Source organism: Dermacentor variabilis, chromosome 4 (assembly GCF_050947875.1).
Source record: "Dermacentor variabilis isolate Ectoservices chromosome 4, ASM5094787v1, whole genome shotgun sequence".
NCBI classification, from domain to species: Eukaryota; Metazoa; Arthropoda; class Arachnida; order Ixodida; family Ixodidae; genus Dermacentor; species Dermacentor variabilis.
The window spans coordinates 24,942,716-24,960,160 of record NC_134571.1 but is presented as its reverse complement, the minus strand read 5'-3'; the positions used below and the strand labels follow the sequence as shown (position 1 = coordinate 24,960,160).

The following is a 17,445-nucleotide window of genomic DNA, read 5'->3' as shown; positions in this document are numbered from 1 at the left end:
TCAACTGTTTTCTTCTGAACTGGTAGCACTCATTACTATTATTTTTTTAAAATTCAGATTCCATTCAGGTACTCAGCATTTTTAGATATGGTATACACAGTGTAGAGGCAGAACTCTAATTATATTTATTAGGCACTAGTTGTGTCATGCCACATTATGGTCAATTTCTAAATTTATGGGTTTTTTTTTCTGCAGCCAAGTTTACTTGTTCATAATGTCAGATATCCCATCTTCAAAACACATTTGGATGGCAATGCTCTCTTGTATGTTTTTCTTAGTAATTAGGCATTATAGAGATCGCACACTATCCTCCTTTTACAACACCAGCATTGGAACATTATACAACAGCATTATGGAACTTTGAGACTCCTTGAAACAGAGTTAACTGGAAGGCAGGCCTGTACTCAACTATGATGGCCATCAGAAGTCATTCAGGAGGGACACTTACTTTTCTTTGTGATGAAATGAAACAATGACAGTTGTGCTCTTGTGAAATCATGGAGCTCAGAAGTGCAGGCCATCTATGCCCAGACAACGGCAGAGTAGACATTACCAGTGCAAATCCTCACTGGGCTGTTTTCAATGCTACTGCTCATCCACTAGCCACTGAGAGTGGTGTCTAACGCGGACAAATTTCTCCATATTCTTTTCCTTTCTCGTTTTCTTTGCTAACTGATCAAAGTGTGCACAGATCTCTTTTTTTTCTCCTCAACCAACGTCCAAAAAAAAATAATGTGAGGAGTGGTACAATGTTTAAAAATGCGTAAAATGCATATTTGATTAGAGAGTTTTACGATAGGGGCCCCAAACGTTTTGGTGCCCCAAAGAAATAGTGTCAAAGCCACTGCGCATTCGTAAGACACAAACTGCATTTGGGTTTTGCATCAGGCATGCTATTTCACTGATTTATCGGGAGCCCTATAAGCTGCCTGGAAGGCTTTGAATAAATCTGATGTCCTTCATTATGGGGTCTCTCTTAGACTCTCTGTTGATTTGGAATGTTCAACCTACAGATCATTTGCACATGTGTTTTGCACTTGCAGTATCTCAATTTATTCTGCCATTAAAAACTCATTGATTACCCTGCTTGCCTTTCATCTTTCAGGTTTCTGTTCCGTAGTGGAAACCAAGAGCACCCGGATGACAAGTTCTACAACACCACTGTCGAGGTGCGGCTTGACTACGAGCCAGTGCTTCTGCCACTTTCGAGGACAATCGATGGGTTCTATGTAGTTGGCAAGTTTAAGGACAGCACAGGGATTGCCGAGGGAAAGCTACCCCCTGAAATGGGCCATGTGCAAACCCTGCGACTGAATATTCAGTATGACTCAAGTCACTGGGCCATCCTGAGCGAGGTATGTGAGCTTCCACAAACTTTTTTAAAATTTTTCATTCATATAGGGGTCTGCTTACTGTAAGTACAGTAAAACCTCGGTAATTCGAAGTCTGCTGGTCCACGAAAAATCTTCAAATTAAGTGGATTTCCAAATTACCCAAAAAGAAGAAAAAGTCCTAATAAAGAAGGACAGAAGTGCGCGACACAGGCATGTTACATTTATTGCATGTGTTGCAGGACTACTTCAAGTAATCATTGGCGTAGCATTGTTTGTTGCAGTAATTCACCGTACCAAGGGTAGTGATCTCTAGCCCGCTAATAGGGACAAAGGGGAGTGCAGCACCGCCAACTTGCGACACCAAGCTCGGTGCTATCCGAGTGGCTCGGGCGTCCCTGCCTTTGGCTACTGCATCGATGACATTGTCTTTCATGTGTGCACACCTGCTTCTTTGTTCAAGCAGTTGGCAAAGCTTAGTTGGTCTATTCCATAACTCTCGACATCGCCTTCGTACACAGGCAGAAATGCGCAAGTGACTGAGATTTTTCACGTAGTCAAGAATTTTAGTGATCATACCATGGGTCTTGCGCACACAGTACACCAGCAGTGGAGAAAACATGACAACACATACATCACACAGGGAAAACAAAAAACAGAAAAGCAAACATGCCATATTTATTGATGCAGATGTTCTGATTCTCTTCTTTATAGCAAGTGGGATCATGTAAATTTAATGCACACTGCCATGCAATGTAGGCACTTCGCACAGCTGTACGGTTTATCAGCGCCCACAATTGTGCTCGTGAATGAAGGTGGTGTCAGAAGCGAAGCCTCAGAGGCTGTTTTCCAGAGCTCCAGTCAGCTCTCTAAGGCCATACAGTTATGTACTGCAGGTGCCAGAAGCAATGAACTTTACTAGTTAAAGCAATTACAGAAGTTGGAAACATGTCATGACTACCATATTTTTAACACTGCCTCCAAGATACGCCAAGCTGTAAGGGCGCCACAACATGCCTGTTAATTCACATTGCAAATCACCGGACTGCAAATTTGATGAATTAACTAAATTTTCAAATGAACTGAGTTCGAATTATCGAAGTTTTTCAATGGTAGCACAAGACAAGCAAGAAAAGAGGACACAAGCTCAGAACATTTACATCAATTTCTCATGTTACAAAAGGTAAAGTTGGCACCCACTTAAATGTGGCATGAAGCTATGAAGGAAGCCGAAATAGGTCCTAGGAATTAGGTGGCCCATTTACTTTTTCCTGACACGCTTGTTTGTTGTGTGATATTCAAGACTAACTTGAGGCTCTACATTGATAAGAAGTCACCTGCTCTGAATGTGAACAATTCTTGCACAGTAGTGCTACTAGTATCATTCTAAGTCCTCGAAATCTTGACTGCCAGGTTTGTTATGGACTTCTGAGCGCCTGATGCTGATATCTTTTTTTACACTTTGTCTAAACGAATACCTTTAAAACTGGGAAATATGCTCCGATCTTCAGTACGTGTGTTACAGTAAACCCTCGTTAACTTGAACTCTGATATATCAAAATTTCAATTAAGTACGAAATTTTCTCCAGGCTTGTTGTGAACTCCATGTACGCTCACCCCCTTATCTCTGAATGCTTTTGCACTGTACTCTCGATATCTCAAAATCTCGACTGCGAATTGGAAAAAACTCACTACCCAACGGTTTCCATACTTTATGCACAGCTGTGATATTGCCAAAACATCACAGAACTGCAGGTTTGTAACGAATTCTTTCTTCCTTTTGCACCACTTTTGTCATCCACTGTTCAAGGCCGCCTGCGATCTCATTGATAATCCATGTGGAGTGTCGCTCTGACCTCTGATGAAGTGCGATAAGTGTGAGAAGGTAGACACGACCTCTGCAACATGTATGCTCACATGTGCATGAAGCATCGTCAGCTTGCTTATTCACTGTGCTTCGCATTTCACCAACAAGTGGGGTGCCGGGTCTCGCAGTATCTCACAAAAGTGATCTCCTAAAAATGCCGCTCCTGGCATATTGAGCTTTTGCAAGAAATTTAGTGGGTACTGCTGCATATATTGAAAGGCTCTATGAGATCTATGCACAGCCAGGGGCTTATATTTGCATGAATTTGCTTATCTTGAAACTCTGCTTATTTAGAAAATCTTGCCTGTCTTTACAACTTCGAGTTAACGGGGTTTTACTTTATATTATTTAGAATAAAATTCTACCGTTACAACTCTATATGCTCTCTTTTCTGGGATTTGTGGTGTCATAGTCTGTCTCGTATTGCCTGCCATTCCAGCTTAGTGCTGCCACCTGTGAGCAACGCCATGAAGGCAAGGAAATTGCTGGACAGTCCATCAGTAATGACTGGTGTAAACATGCATGAGAGATAAGACTTAGGAGGGAGCATAATATCAGGCAGTCATTCTTTACAAGGCAACCTGCTCTGATGCTAGCCTCTACCTGCTTGTACTCACCCAGTTCACTCATGGTACATGTTGAATCCTTGGAACAGCATGCCATACATTGTTTCCATAAAGCCACAACATTGTTCAGCTCATGGTAGGTTTTAGCACAGATAGCAAGTAGCATTACCACCACATTTTCCGGCCCATGCTGCTGGCTATCTGCTTTTTGTTTTGGAGACTCTCGTTGCGACCTTTGTACCTCAAAGCATTGTCACCGCTTCAATGGTAACACTTACTTTGTAATGTCTGCAGTGATCAGCTGTGTGTTACAGCCTCCATGGGGCAATGCACACAAGCAGACATGAACCTTGTGCGGCCAGGTGAGGTGACTTGAAACAGCTACTTGCCATCATGGGAACGGCCATGCGCTTGGGGGTTTTTCTCATGAGTCCTCAATTTTAAAATTTTTATGACTAGGCTTCAAGGTTGCCACGTAATACTCCCTCCTGAGCCTTTTCTTTCTCCCGTCAGTGCAAAGGAGTCGAAGTTCTAAAGAAAGTGTGCAGCATATGTGAAAGGACCATGCAACCAGCAGCTTGTGTGCAGTGATGTTGGTGAACTGATGAGCCTGAAATAAGCCCAACTGTTGACTCTGTAACCTGGAGCTGCTTAGAGATGGCCATCGTTGACTTTCCAGTGTTGCCACTGGTGGTGGTTTGGACCTGCTGGGCAAACTCAAACCAACTGGACAATGTGTGACTGCTGGCAGTGTTTCTTTTCCTTTACATTATATGATGCACCATTGTTAAAAACCTTGGGTTCTTTTCTGACCTTGAAATGACAGGACCTTGCCACATTCAGAAAGGAGGCAATCTCTGAGTCGTTGGAGCCATTTACTAAAGGCAGACATAATGCATTGTTGATTTCTGTGGAGGAGGAGGAGGAATGAACTTTATTTGTGGACAGCAGATTTGAGACCTAGGCCTCTCTATCTAGATGTCAGCCTCGAGCCGTTGGGCCCTGGCAGCATCTTCGGCCTGCTGGATTGCCTTGTGTTAGTCTTCTGGTGCACAGCTGAGCAACGCGGTCTCCCACTGCTCTCTGGTCTTGTTTATTTTATTCTGTCTGGGTGTCTGAGGACAAGCCCAAACCATATGTTGTAGGTCCGCCATTTCTTGACAGAATCTACGTCTATCCGTGTAAAGGTCTGGGTAGTAGCGGTGGCAGGCTACCAGGTTCAGATATGTATCTGTTTGTAAGAGGCGCCATGCCATCGCTTGCCATCTACTCAGCGAGGAGTGTGCCAGGGGCAAATGGGCCCTTCCTAATTTATAGTGTTTGGTGATCTCGTGAAAGCCTGTCATTCGGTCTTTTTCTGTTCCCAGTATTTGTTGCGTGTCACCTGCTCAGCCCATCAGTTCCCGAGCCAGGTTGTGCGCTATTTCATTCCCGGGAAGGAAGGAGTGTGTGGGTGCTCATATAATGTGAACGTCTCGATATTCACAAAAGTTGTTTAATGTTTTCAGCGCTTCCTGTGAGATTCTTCCTTTTGCATAGTTCTTGACGGCTGTCTTGGAGCCGCTTACTACGATGTTAGCCTTCGTGGTGGCTATTGCCAGTTCTAAGGCAGCCTCCTCCGCCACCTCTGCCTTCCCTGTTTTTACCGTGCCACTAACTCTGCAGTCACCCTCTAAACTCGTACCAACTATCGACATACTCTGTCTATTTGCGTACTCCGCCGCCTCCACATAGACCGAGTCCTTGGTGCTTCGAGTCCTTGCGATTCTTCGATCTTGGTGAAACTTCGGGTGCGTGTTTCTGGGGATTGGGGGTATTGATAGATGGTCCCTTATTTTCCTTGGGATGTCTCTCCGCACTCTGTGCTGTGCTTCGTAGGTTATTCCGATGTCATCTAAGATGTGTCTCCCCGTCAAACTCTGTGTAAGTCTTTCATACTGCGCTACTCTCTGGGCCTCAATAAGTTCGTCTAGTGTGTTGTCCATGCCGAGCACCAAGAATTTCTTGTTTGACGTATTTGCCGGAAGTCCCAAGGCTTGCTTATACAGCCTTCTAATAATGCATTCTATCTTGGCTTTCTCTGCAGCATTCAGCTTGAGGTAAGGGACCACATATGCAATACGACAGGAATGTTTCTATTAATCAGATGAGATTGTGCTCTTTCATGCCATAGTGCCTGTTGGATATCTGCTTTATTAGTCTGATTGTTTGTTGAACACTATTGTCTAGTAGTCTAATGGTTTCTCTATTATGGCCGTTTTCAGATATGCGGAGTCCCAGTATTCTCAGGCTCTCCACTATCGGTATCGTGGTGCCTTCTACTGCGACCATAATGCCTGGCCTTTGCCTAATGCTTTTTCGACCCCTGCATGTGGGTCTATAGAGCAGAAGTTCTGATTTTTGCGAGGAACATCTTAGTTCCTTGTCTCTGATGTAGGCTTTGACTGTGTTTACGGCTGTTTGAAGGATCTCTTACACATGCCCATCGCTTCCAGCCGCCACCTAAAGGGTGATGTCGTCCGTGTATAGGCTATGTCTGAGTCCTTCTGTCTTTTCGAGTCTCGCAGGAAGGACGATAATTGCCACGTTGAATAGAAAGGGAGATAGGACTGAACCCTGCGGAGTACCCCTATTACCTAGTTTGAGCGCCTCCAATTGGGATTCTACAATTAAAATCCTTGCGGTACGATCCGTCAAGAAGGCTTTGATGTTCGCGTATGTTTCACGTCCTACATCCAGCTATTAGAGATTTTGTAGTATTGCCTTGTTCGTCACAGTGTCAAAGGCCTTAGTTAGATTGAGACCTAGTATTGCCTTGGTGTCTAGAGTTTTCTCACCTGCATCTATGATCTGATGTTTTAGTTCGAGTGTAATATCCGGCGTTGATAACTTGGGTTCAAATCCAACCATGGCATGTGGGTAAAGTCCTCCATCATCCATGTATCTCGTGAGGCGTGTGAGAACCACACGTTCCATAAGTTTACCGACGCAGGATGTTAGTGATTTGGGTGTTAAGTTCGTCAGTTGTAGTTTCTTTCCAGGCTTTTGTATAAAAATGATTTGGGCTGATTTCCATTGACTTGGAATGCCACGCTGCTCTCAGCACTTATTCATGTAGTCCGTGAGAGATCGGATGGATACATAGTGGAGGTTCCTGAGTGTTTTCTCTGGCAATCCAAATTTTTTTTTCTCAAATACCAAGCACACTTGGTGTATGTGTCTATTTAGGCATGCCTGCGTATGTGTGTATGTTTGCTTTCTATGTGTTTGTACAGGCACAAGGAAGAGGTGGTTGTGAACTTTTCTGCCTCACATTAGCTTCATTTGTCTGACGGTTTTAGTGAAAATGTTACTCTCATTTTAAAAATTTATAGTTTAATTAATACCTTGAGGCATGTTAACCTGTATGCTACTATGGTAAAAAAAGTTAAAAAGAAATCATTTATTTATTTCACCTTTCCTATATTTAAGAAATTCTAAATGCATATTCTATGACACTTGTGTGTTTGTATGTGTAGGTTGGTGCATGCATGCATGTACACTCATGGACAACACTTTCGTTTAGTCTGTGTGCATTTAGACTGTGGTAGCGCATGATAGGTGGTGACTATGCAGTAAAACCAAAATAGAGAGGACTAGAAGACTGATCCCAAAAGCTGGGATGAATTTAGGATATGATGGAGGTGTTGGTTGAGGACTCCCCCTCGTATAGTCTGGTACACAAAAAATGCACCACCCTTTGTGGGCATGGCACATCACCAAAGCTATGGCCAGCAGGGCCTCTAGCCATGATGTTGCTGCAACTGTTGTCTACAGTGGCTCATCAGCAATCCCTACACCTTCAAGGATTAACAGAAAAGGAAACAGAAAGAAAGAAACAGTGAAGACCTATGCTGTAGCAGGCCAGTTGATAATATGAGCAGACCAAAAATATTACCCATGTGTAAGGTCATATGGTGTCATACAACTGACTTATCGTTCAGACAATTTTGACACTGGCAAGGTTACTGAAAACCGCAATGGAGTGCATTTTGGCCAAACAGCTTGAAATGCATCAGGTATCTACAAGGTGGCTCCCAAGACTGCTCTTTCTCAAGCAAAAATTGTGGGATGCTCAATGTCCAAAGATAACCTGCAGTTGTTCACAGCAGGTACTACAAACTTTTGGGTGCGGTGTGCCATCATAGACAAGACGTGGGTGCACCACGCCTGAGAGTAAATTGCGGTCAGAGCAACAGAAGCAAACCTCCTCTGCATTAGCAAAGAAGGTCTGGTCTTTCTCACAGTCACCAGGCAGAGAGATGACTGTGGTTTCTCATGGTTCAAGTGCATGCGGACCATTGATTTCCAAGGCTATTCCCACCATACTGTACTTGTCGACATAGCTGGCTCCTACTTGCTGCACTAGAGGTGATTGTGAGCCAGCTGTTATGAGGAATAAAAGTCCGAAATAAAATAATATAGCATAAGAATTTACTTCAAATCAGTGTTGTGGTGTTGTGTATCACATGACTGTTATGACCACACCTTTCTTTTCTTTTTGTCTCATTCCAGATCTGGATCAAACCATTAAATTCCAGTTCCCAAGCAAACCCAACTTCTTCGAAAGCTGTTCAGTGATGGTGCCTAGGAGATAAGTTCAGTGAGAAAAATGTTCCACACAAGAAACGTTCCATGATCAGCTCCTGCCTTCAAGAACCGTTACCTCAGGACAGTGCAATAATTTTCTACCACATTCACACGTCGTGCTGCACCGCAACTGTGTGGTCCCTGAGCGCCTCCATGACACACTTGTGCTTGTGAATGCCGCTTACATTTCGAAATGCCTTGCAACTTCAGGTGAACTGTGCATCATTCAAGTTGTTTTGTCTGAAAGTGCCAGAACTACATACAGTGCCTGTGCAACGTCGGCAAAACTTCACCATGGACAGCTTCTTTAGTTTGAAAAGTGTGTTTCAGGTAGTACTTCAGCTTGAAACAGTAATTCACTACAAAGTGTGATAGATGGTTGTTGCAGCATGTGTGTTGACATTGTTTAGTCTTTTAGTTTATTTGCAATTTTATTCATTGTTTCACTCAACTAGGAATACATTGTTTATCTAATTTTAAATGAGGCCTGTTTAGAAATAAGCCTTGTGATAGCCACAAGAGCAATGAACGTATAGAAGTATAGGTTTTGATAAAAATTTGTGCACAGGCCTATTGTAACTTCGCTGTTTAATCATAGTATCTTTTTTCGACCTTCAAGTTGCCTTAATAGGGGAGCATTGTACTCATTAAGCTGACTAAATAATGAATGGCTTTGAAACAAAATTTTTGTAATGTATCTGTTAAGTTATTAATTGAATAGTCGGTGTCTCACGAGTTATGCCAATGACTAATTGCACCTCTTAATGTTTTCTTTGAATTACTATATCTATGCGAATAAGTTAGCACGATTTGCCTGTGATAAGTTATTTAAAGAAAAAGAGGTGTAACAGTTTAACGTCGAGCACAAACTGTGGAGTCATATGCAGTGAAATCTCGGCATTTGCCTTGCTTCTCAATTATCTGTATTGCAGTATGTACTACTTCATCGTTTTCATTCTTGGCACACAGAGCTTACGAAGTTTCTCCTACGAGAGAAATGGGCTACTTATATTTGACTGCCGCAGCTCACAGCCTAATACTGGACATGCGCATTTGCAGTGATATTCATTGCATATGTCAGTAAAAAATTTATAAAGCTAATATTTGCGCGTTTGATTTAGATGTCTTTGCATAGTTTGCTCCGAGTGATTCCCAATATAAACAAGCCTTCATGGACTACACTTGCCTGTTGTGTCCCGGTGAGGTGCCTCCTCCTTATGTAGCACATAAGCAGGGTTTGCGCATCTACACTACACTGGCAGGAATTGATTTTGAGAGAGGGCTGTTACCCATTTTTTATGAAAAGTGTTTACAATTGTAGACTAGGCAGCTTTGTGCTTACATTTATAAACAGAGCACTGAATGCTTTGCTGAAGCTTGCTAGCTTATATATTAGCATGGGTGTGACCTAACCTACACTCTTTCAAGCCATAAGCACTAACTTGCCACTTGCAGTTGAACCTCGTTATGACAAACAAGTTAGAGTTCAAACTTTATTTTCCAGCAAAATCTCAATGGTCCATGGAACTAAAAGGTGCTTGAGGGCCACTTGACTGGGTCCCTGAAAACCTTCCCATTCAGCATACAACGGTCATTTTAAACTATACACTTGAGAATGCCTTAGATAAGCAAAAAAATAACAGGCCATACTTACAATGAACACAGGACTAAGAAACTAGCGCTAAATATTCACCATAGCGACCTTAGGAAAATTTATCATTGTAACCTGTACGCTGTGAATTCACAGAATATATTGTCTAAATGAGAACATACATTGGTAGTTGTTAATATATTATTTACCGTCAACTAAATTTGAAGTTTGATTCATTATTCTATATTTGATTCTGCATCCAGACTGCATTAAAAAAGCTAGGGTCCAGTGTGACATTTATTACTGATTAGCAAGTGTGTGTCTTCTGACAGCAGAACATTGCACTAATTGCACAAGCATTATGCTGTGTTGCAATGCCAGCTCACATATACAGCCTCACACACTGTGTCGATATTGCAAATTGACCGCACTGAAGTCTTTGTATTATACCTAAAATACAACCTGGAATTGAAGATAAGCAAGTGGCACAATTACGATCATGCTTGAGTTTCTTAGCGGTATGTTGTTTTCAGTCCTTGAGCACCAATTGCATAATCCTGATTGGTGATATAGTTTCATGAATGCCTGTGCGGCAACCAAATGTTGTGAATTTGTTTGTCTGCTTTTTGGATATGGGGAACATACACTTGCTTCCTGTGTCATTTTGTTAAAACGAGGTTCCTCTGTAGATCATATCATGGAAACAATGCCTTAGTAATTATAGCTGTATAATTGTGATCACTTTCTTTTTAGATGTAAATTGCAGTTTCAACATCTCCCATGTTGTTGAAGGTTTCTAGAGGCTGGGAACAGTTCCCACGTGCCTCTTTAAAAAAGAGCATCAGTTCACTGGTTTTCTTAATTTACATATTTCATTACCTTCACTTTAGCCTTGTGTGCTGGAGATTAATCTAAATTAGGTTAGTTCACCACATGAATGAACATAACTGTTCTTACTAAGTGATGTATCCTTTAAATTATTGAGTTCTCGGAACTTTATTTTCCTTTCGTTTGCAACTTCCTTCAGTACTGTGAAGAACTATTAGAAAAACTATTGTGTTTCCTTTTCAGAACGCTAAGTTTGGCTGATGTAGTTGTACACTGTGTTCAATATTTGTGCTTGTTTTGAAACAATAAAGTATTTTTTTACTGTTGCATTAAGCTTACTTTAAAAAAGTGGCTGCTAACTTGCCATGTGCCCAGCCTCACTGCTTACAGAAATTCTATCGATTACGTCTTTCTTCTTGGCAATGCCTTTTTATCAATACATTTAAATAGACTTACCAATACTATTAAATAGAGGCTTTGTTCCAGCCTTTGTGCCAGTCTGTTAACGGTATCGGATGACATGTGGCACATGTAGTTGGAAGTGTTCGGTGCGTTTCAGACTATGCTTGAGCATAAAAAGATTAAACAAAAGGGGCACATATCATTTGTTGCTCATGTACAGTATAAGTTGATGCTTTAGCAGTAATCTTTTGAAAGAGTAGTAGATTTGTTTTGTCTTTTTCTAGAACACGGCAGAAATCTGTAGATTCTGGCGCTTTATCGTTGATCATTGAGTGACAAAAGTCTGAAGAATTTCAGACCTATAATTTAGTAGCTGTGGTAAAATTGGTTTCACGACATGCTGGATATGCTGGTGATGCAAATGGTACATTTCGCACTAAACAATAATTGCCATCTATCTCGTGTGCCTTTTCAGTCCTTAACTCTGTGTGCTCAGCATTGTGGGTCATGAACGGCAGGCGTGTAATCGGCATGACATATCATTCTTGACAGGAGAGCGTGAGCACAGAGTTTTCGAGAAAGGAAATGCTAGCAAGACAGATGACAATTGTTGTTTGGGGACAAGATACACTACAAAGGGTGTAAACTTTTTCTTTCTTTCTCTTATGGGAGATGTCTTTCATTTCGGTCTCAACATAGGGGGTTGCTTGTTAAACCGCCCGTAACATTACATGTATGTAGAATAATGTAATGAAAACATGTAATATTTATATCGTTTGTATCTTTGCAACTGTGCTAGCCACGTGCATTAGTTTGGCATCATTGTATACATGAAACAAGTCTCTGCTCGACAATGCTTGTGTCAGGTCCACAGATGGCGCCATTGTCACACCACGCATGATGCAATCACTGCTACGTTTACTGTCTCGCTCGTCGTTCAGAGAGGCATAGTGCGGCAGTTGGTCGATGCTAGTGAGAGTGGACACGTTTGATAGAGCTCACTTGGCCATGGTAGGTACATTCCATCGAACATAGACCTGTGATCATCAGGTGTGGTAAAGCTTACAAGTGGGCAATTTGTTGCAGAAATATGACGATTGTTCGCTATGGCAATTGTTGACACGTAGTGTACATAAAAGGCGGGAGGAGACTCGGGGCAGCAAGACAAAGGGATGCCAATTCATGCCTACATCTTTGACTATGGTGGGCCCAATACGAATAGGGAGCAAGTATGACTGCAAAATCATAGGACCTCCAATAGCTGTATCATAAGCATGTAAGCTTCCCGATGCTTAAATAAATGTCACTTGTGTGTTTGGTTACGTCGCTTCTGTGCCCTATAGTGCCGATACACCCTCAACAGTACACACAAGACGTTTCATCTCACTGCGGCTGCGTCCCTGACGCACCTATAGCCGACTTTCCTTAAATGTCAGAATTATGCCATCAGCAGCCGGGCATACACTTTCACCATGTTCGAAATTAATGTTGTTCGCCCAGAAGTGGGGGTCTAAGTCATAAAGAGAAATTATGCATATGCAACGCATATTTTGGAATCTATAACAGGCTAACATGTTAGCTCGAGCATGTACCAACTGAATGAAGGCACCCTCTTCTAACCCCAACAACTCGGACTATCCCTCTCAAAATCCACTCAATTTAAATGCCAAAGGCATCCTTTCTCATCGGCGTGGAGTCTGTAGAAGATACCCGCCGCTTCACCCACAACCTAGTGGGGAAGAGGCCGCCGATTGGTGCAAAATACAGACTGGGGTATTTCCCCATCTAATATTGCTAAACGCCATGTATACCACTTGCTATAGGGCCAACTGCCCTTGGTGCGGTGGCATACTCACCCTAATACTTATAACCTGGGAGTGCACTAAGTGCCCTCATAGGCCAATTAACAATAACACAATGGAGCAGTGGGAGGCACAGCTCGCACGTTCTGACTTGCCGGGACAAAAGCCAGGTCAGGCAGGCGGCAGAGGCCAGTGGGGCCCTGGACTGGGGGGCTCCGAACACCACTCCTTGAAATATTTTCTTGTCAAATAATGTTTCTGGGGTATTCGAGCTTTTGAGGCGTAATGCAGCACTATAAATTTGCCCATTTCATTTCTGCGTCCCTGGCGTAAAGAAAAGTAGCGCACATGCTCTCGCGCACCATTTGTCACACAGTGTGACAACTCTTATATTGGCTTGTATTTCTGCACTTCTTATCATTTATATTTAATATACCTCCCACTTCTTGCCCAATCCCCTATTGTGGGTATGGGCCATAGTATAGGAATGATCATCATAATGAACAGACTGCGGTAATATCAAGAGAGAGACATAATATCGGAAAGCTAGTTGACGTTGGCACGATGAAAGTATACGCGAGATTGTGGCCAAGTTAAAGGAAGCGATTGTGGCTTAATGGCTTGAGCATTGGGCTGCTGTATGGGGCAGACCGAGGTCCAATTCCAGCATTGGGCACGTGGTTCATTTATTTCATTTTTAAATATGAGCTATACGGTAAGACAGCAGCAGGCAGCACCCAGCCAGCCAGCAACCATAGTTAGTTTGCACGTTCATGGTTATATTGCGCTCAGTTTTACAAACACGATACTAAGGAAGGACAGGACGTGGACGGACTTAAATTTAAATTCCTTAGTATCGTGTTTGTAAAACTGAGCGCAATATAACCATGAACGTTCACCAACTAGCCCCCTTCATTGCTTTACTAAATAGTTTGCACGTTTCTGCAACCTTGCAGAATGACAACCCAGTTATTTTTTAGTGAGGCTGTTTCTTTTCAGCAGTTGCAATAAGAATTATGGATGCCTTTTATTAAATCACATTCTTTAAAAAGTTGCGCATATTTGAGTGGCCGTTGTAATACCTCGCCCGCATTTTAACGCCTATGAGAACTTGCCAAAAATGTCACATACGTTTTATTTATATAGTCAGAACATTAACAATAGTGCTTTCCCAATTTCCGCTAAATTTGATCACGGTTGCGTTCATAATTTTCTTAGTTCAGTTGGATAAATACTGTGTTGTTCGCAAAACGCTCTTATACCGCTCCGGATTACTTGCATCCGCAATTCATGTATAAAGCCGTAATGAGTCCTCACACTTCGAACTTCTGAAATATGTTACCCATAAGTTGCCCCTTAATTCAAACAAATGTAGACGAGGTACCTTGTTTAGTTATGTAGGAGACCAGGGAAACATACTACGAGCCTTGTATAACGCATTAAAGAAATGACCAACCCTTCCCCTACCAGGAAAGGGGGGTAAGCGAAGCTTCTCCTGTGTTCGCCTGACCTTCGTCACGGCTAAATAACCCACAGGTAATGGTGTCGGATCGCTTCGGCCTCCCGCTCCCTCAACTCAGCATCTTCTCCTTTCTGTCAGATTGTCTGTGCTCGGGAGGCTCTAACGGCTGGATCGGCGCGCCTACGGCAAGCCCTTTTATGGGCGAGTTCTCGCCGCCGCTGGTCGAACGCTGCCCGTTACTCGGGCGAACGCACAAAACACGTTGTGGGGCTAGTTGGTGCATAGCTTTCGAAAATTTAAGCGCCAATGGTAACGGCACACTAAGAAGGAACAAAAGACAGGACAAGGTGCTACTCGCAACTGTTTATTGAAGTCAAAGGTGGCCGATTGTATAGCCATGGGGAGAGGGGGACGAAAAAGAAAGAGGGACACTGATTATGTCAGTGCGCACGTGCGAGAACACTGAATATATATTTGTTGGGAATCGCGATGAATCAAAATCTAAAACTTATCTAAAAACAAGCTTTCATTCGTATAAATATTCAGAGTCGGGGTGCTGACACAGACGTCCCCTCTTTTCTTAATCTGGTTGGCATCCAACAATTGTTGACGTATGGAATTGTTGCCGTATGAGTCTACACACTCCAAGACTTTAAAACGTGCGATTACCACTATGTGCCTCGAATCCGCCCATAAAAAATCGTGTTGTTGTAAGGCACAAGCAAGCTTTGACGAACAGATTTTGAAGTTGAGGAAGGCTGGCTTTCCTTGCTTGGTTTTAAGCGCCGTTTCGGAGGCGCTATTGAGGAAGGCGAAAAAAGAAAGCAAAAGAGGTGAAGAATGTCAAACATTGGAAAAGAAAACTAAACCAGTGGTGCTACCGTATTCTCATAAAGTGGCGCATAATCTTAAACACGTCGCTGTGAAATACAAAGTCCCTGTGGTTTTTTCCGCTTGCTACTTTGTGCCGCCTGATTGGTTCTGATGACTCGAAGAAAGTAGGGTGTTCTATTAAACATATGAAACCTTTTGTTAAATGTGAAGAAGGGGTCGTATATCGCATACCACTGAAGTGTGGGAAAGAGTATATCGGCCAAACTGGCCGATGTATTAATGAACGCGTGCGGGAGCATAAGCCTTTATTGAAAAATAGTTATGGTTCAAACTTGCCGCTTCATTGCAAGGCCTGCGGGGATGAGAAAAATCAAGTATGTGAAGCAAGGCTTCGTGGCACAACATTCATGGTTAAAAATAAAGATTCTGTGGCGCGTGAATTGTTGGAGGCCAATGAGATTAAGAAAAGAGGGGACGCCTGTGTCAGCACCCCGTCTATGAATATTTATACGAATGAAAGCATGTTTTTAGATAAGTTTTAGATTTTGATTAATCGCGATTCCCAACAAATATATATTCGGTGTTCTCGCACGTGCGCATTAACATAATCAGTGTCCCTCTTTTTTTCGTCTCCTCTCCCCATGGCTATATAATCAGCCACCTTCGACTTCAATAAACAGTTGGAAGTAGCGCCGTGTCCTGTCTTTTGTTTCTTCTTACCGTTACCGTTGGCGCTTCAATTTTCGAAAAGAACGCACAACGCGTGGCCGCCCCATCCTTTTTCCGAGACTGAACTGAACGGAAACGAAGCTGACGGCAGCGCGCGCGATACCGTTTCTTGCCATTTCCCTCCTCGGCGGAAGCGAAACGGTTCTCATTGGTTGCACGCGTGGCGTGAGCGCGCGCCTATGCAGCTGGAATCCTTGCTAATGACTCACGCTCCGGCGCCTGCGCAGCTGTCAACAAACAGCCCTTCCCCACAGTGCTCTGCTCTCGGAGCAACAGTTTCTTTTTTTTTTCGTGACCACGACAACGCCACTTGTAAGCCGAATCAAGCTTCGCTTGAAAAGAGACAAAAAGAAGACACTTCAGTAATTCTTGCAGCGCTTTTAAATAGACGAGAAACGTTACAGTTTCGCCACGCATTGCACTTAACATGACCCCAATTTCCAGCAAACAAACACGTACCTTGGGACATTGGGAAGCATAACTGATACTGGCCCCGTATGACACTTTCAAACACCCTGCTTGAGAAAAAAAAATGTTTGTGAGGCACGCGGTATAGGGGGAGTGCTCTGGAATGACACCTCGGGTTTTTTTACTTGCACCCAATGCACCGTGAACGGGCGTTTTTGCATTTCGCCTTCATCAAGGAAAATAATTCGTTTTTATTTCTTTTAAAAATAATTTCATTAGACAAACTCTATTTGATGCATACGCGTATTTAGCTTCTCACACAAATTTGCCGTAGTAGACCCCCCCCCCCCGCCCACACACACACACTTTCTCTAAATTTGATCTTGGTGACATTTCTAGTTATGCCAGGGCTGCGCGCCAAGTTTTGCGCCACTCGTAAAGCGCAATCGAAACGCTCTGGAGCGCTTGAATACATAATTTATTGCACGGGCCGTAATTAACGCAAACGCTTCGAATTGCCGCGCGACTGGCCGCTCGAGGCACCTTGCGTGTATTCGCGGGCTTCTTTCACGCTTGGAAAAACATACTTGAAGAATTGAGGGCTATGAAGACGCGGTCTAAGAGAAGAACATGTACGACGGACAGGGGCTGCGCTCATTTCTTTTCTTCAAGTATGTTGAATCAACTCGCCCACACCAAGCCTCTGTTGCCCCGGAAAAACACTTTTACGTACCACGTATTGAGAAGCATTTTGCTGTATCTGGAGTTTTTTCATGCCGCTCTACAATTTTCTCATTGACATTTTTCATCTTAATAATATTTGAAATGTTGACTAATTAATTAAGACTAATTATCTAATTAGGCGGAATAAAAAAAATAGTTTGTGTGTCTCCAAGCGACGGCAAACAACATTACCATTGTTCTGTCCAGCTACGTGGTATTTGTATATTTTTAAACTTTGCCTAAGTTAGCTGGGACCCCTGTGTAATGATTATA

At 42.8% G+C, this 17,445-nt stretch overlaps 2 protein-coding genes across 3 annotated transcripts in view; one reads left to right on the top strand and one right to left on the bottom strand.

The window, feature by feature from the left end:
- The window catches only part of LOC142578820 (alpha-1,3-mannosyl-glycoprotein 4-beta-N-acetylglucosaminyltransferase B-like), a 166,064-nt gene extending 154,925 nt beyond the window's left edge, over positions 1-11,139 (top strand). The window contains exons 11-12 of the mRNA XM_075688425.1: positions 1,106-1,355; positions 8,319-11,139. Of these exons, the coding sequence (XP_075544540.1) occupies positions 1,106-1,355; positions 8,319-8,384 (316 nt within the window). The 3' untranslated portion in view covers positions 8,385-11,139. The remainder of the gene's footprint in view (positions 1-1,105; positions 1,356-8,318) is intronic.
- Positions 1-17,445, bottom strand: part of LOC142578827 (GSK3-beta interaction protein) — a 613,414-nt gene that overhangs the window by 209,489 nt on the left and 386,480 nt on the right. The gene's annotated exons all lie outside the window — the stretch shown is intronic.